This window comes from Penaeus monodon, chromosome 21, assembly GCF_015228065.2.
Source record: "Penaeus monodon isolate SGIC_2016 chromosome 21, NSTDA_Pmon_1, whole genome shotgun sequence".
Taxonomy (NCBI): Eukaryota; Metazoa; Arthropoda; class Malacostraca; order Decapoda; family Penaeidae; genus Penaeus; species Penaeus monodon.
The window spans coordinates 12808617-12810542 of record NC_051406.1 but is presented as its reverse complement, the minus strand read 5'-3'; the positions used below and the strand labels follow the sequence as shown (position 1 = coordinate 12810542).

Below are 1926 nucleotides of genomic sequence, written 5' to 3'. Positions count from 1 at the left end.
CTTCAGGTCAAGAAGATCGTGCATATTTCTGACATTCTTCCAGAGAGGAAGAGCGACCCGACGGCGGCGGCGGAGGAGATCGACTGGTGCGGCAACCACTGGCGCTACCCGCAGGGCTGCAACCCGGGCCAGGACTGCGAGTACTACGCCCGCTGGGAGTACCTCGAGAAGACAGATGACATCAAGTTCACCATCCAGACTTCGTTCACCGACCGCTGGACGGGCATTGGCTTCTCCGATAACACGAGGATGGTTCGTTTCTTCCCCTTTTTCTTTTTTTTTGTCTGTTCGTTAGTGAAACTTGGATGTATTCTGTTTAGAGATTTTTTTTTCTTGCGGTGATCATCATAGTTTGTTAAGGTATTGGACTCTTTCTGGTCGCGGTGTCGTAATGTGCTCAGGTAATTTAATCTTTGCCAAATTATGAACGATGTAAGAAACCCCGTTGCCTGTTGCACAATATTCATCCACATCCAGTATTCCATCAGGAAAGAGGGAACGCAGAGTGTCACATCCCTAAAATATCCCATTAATATATGCAGAAAATATCCTTTGGACAGTTTTCATCCCACGTTCGCCTCCGCAGCCCCTGACTGATGCAGTGATCGGCTGGGTGGAGAACAGCGGCCGCTCCTTCATGTTCGACGCGTGGGTACGAGGGTACTCGGTGCCCATCGTCGACCCGTCGCAGGGCATTAAGAACGAGACTGGCAAGATCGAGGACGGGATCACGACCATCAGCTTCTTGAAGAAGAGGACGTCCAATGACGTGGAATATGTAGGTTTTATCTCTGTTTTATATGTGGGTTAGGGGAGGGGGTTGATATTGCATATTGGGGGTATTTAGTATGATTGTGAAGGTTGGGTAGATGTGTATTGGATGTGAATGTTTGGACGGGTAAGGAATTTTATTTCCTTCATATTTGCTGAAATTTTGATCTTTGAGAATGTTTCATTTTCATCACGAATGTAATCTGTTTCTCCATCTCTCAGGACTTGAACTTCACAGACGAGAAGTGCCTGTACCTGGTGTTCCCCATTAAGGGTGGAATCATCAACTACGTGTCCAAGAAGGTCCGCAAGCACGAACGCACTCCGGCATTCTCCACAGAGCGTATCTGCATCAGGCCCTGCAGCAAGTTTGGTGTGTGTCGTTGTTTAAAAAGCTGACATTAGATATAGATTGCCATAGGCTAAAAATTCTAATCAAATTAATCATTTATATACCGATGTGTGGTTTCTGTTATAAGGATATGTGGAAATATATATTCCTTTCTTTCAATAAAATGCAGCAGTGTTTCAATTTGTCCATTTAATGAAAATCGTGTTCCTTCTGTGCCAGGCGGTGCTGATGGGAAGCCCTTCGTCTACACAACCACACCTCGTCCACCTCTGTTGCACTACGCGGTGGAGTTGAAGCTGGTTGAAGTGGGTGAGAATTTTGAGGTGCCACAGCCAGGAACTGTATCATGGAGAAGCATCACAGACAGAATCAAGAGGTCTGTTGAGGGAGCCATTCAGGATATCCCGGGATACCAGGCAGCAGAAGTAACGAAACTGTGAGTGGTTTTATGTTTTTTATCGTTTTATCTGTGTGTATTTCATTGTGAACATTTATTTTGATATGGGAGTTTTTTACTCAGATCACATTTTTTGTAAGCCTGTATTTGTCTGGATGATCCAGAGATTTTAATCATCCTCAATAGGGGTTGAGCATTTTGTAAGTGAAGCAAATTTCTAGTGATAAATAGCATGTACAGAACTTTGATTGGTGACAATTGATAAATTCCCCAGTACTGATGAAGGGGACGGCAAAGTCCTGGCAGAACTTCAAGTTGTGTTGGACAAGAACTCCCATGAAGAAGGACTTGAGGAGAGTGCTCACCCAGAAGGTAAGGCATGAGTGGAAAGATGCTCTTGGTGTAA

General features: G+C 45.0%; 1 protein-coding gene across 1 annotated transcript in view; it reads left to right on the top strand.

The window, feature by feature from the left end:
• The window catches only part of LOC119586243, a gene marked incomplete in the record, with an annotated part of 139392 nt that overhangs the window by 127724 nt on the left and 9742 nt on the right, over positions 1–1926 (top strand). The window contains 5 exon segments of the mRNA XM_037934947.1: positions 44–252; positions 587–778; positions 994–1144; positions 1343–1559; positions 1795–1892. Of these exon segments, the coding sequence (XP_037790875.1) occupies positions 44–252; positions 587–778; positions 994–1144; positions 1343–1559; positions 1795–1892 (867 nt within the window).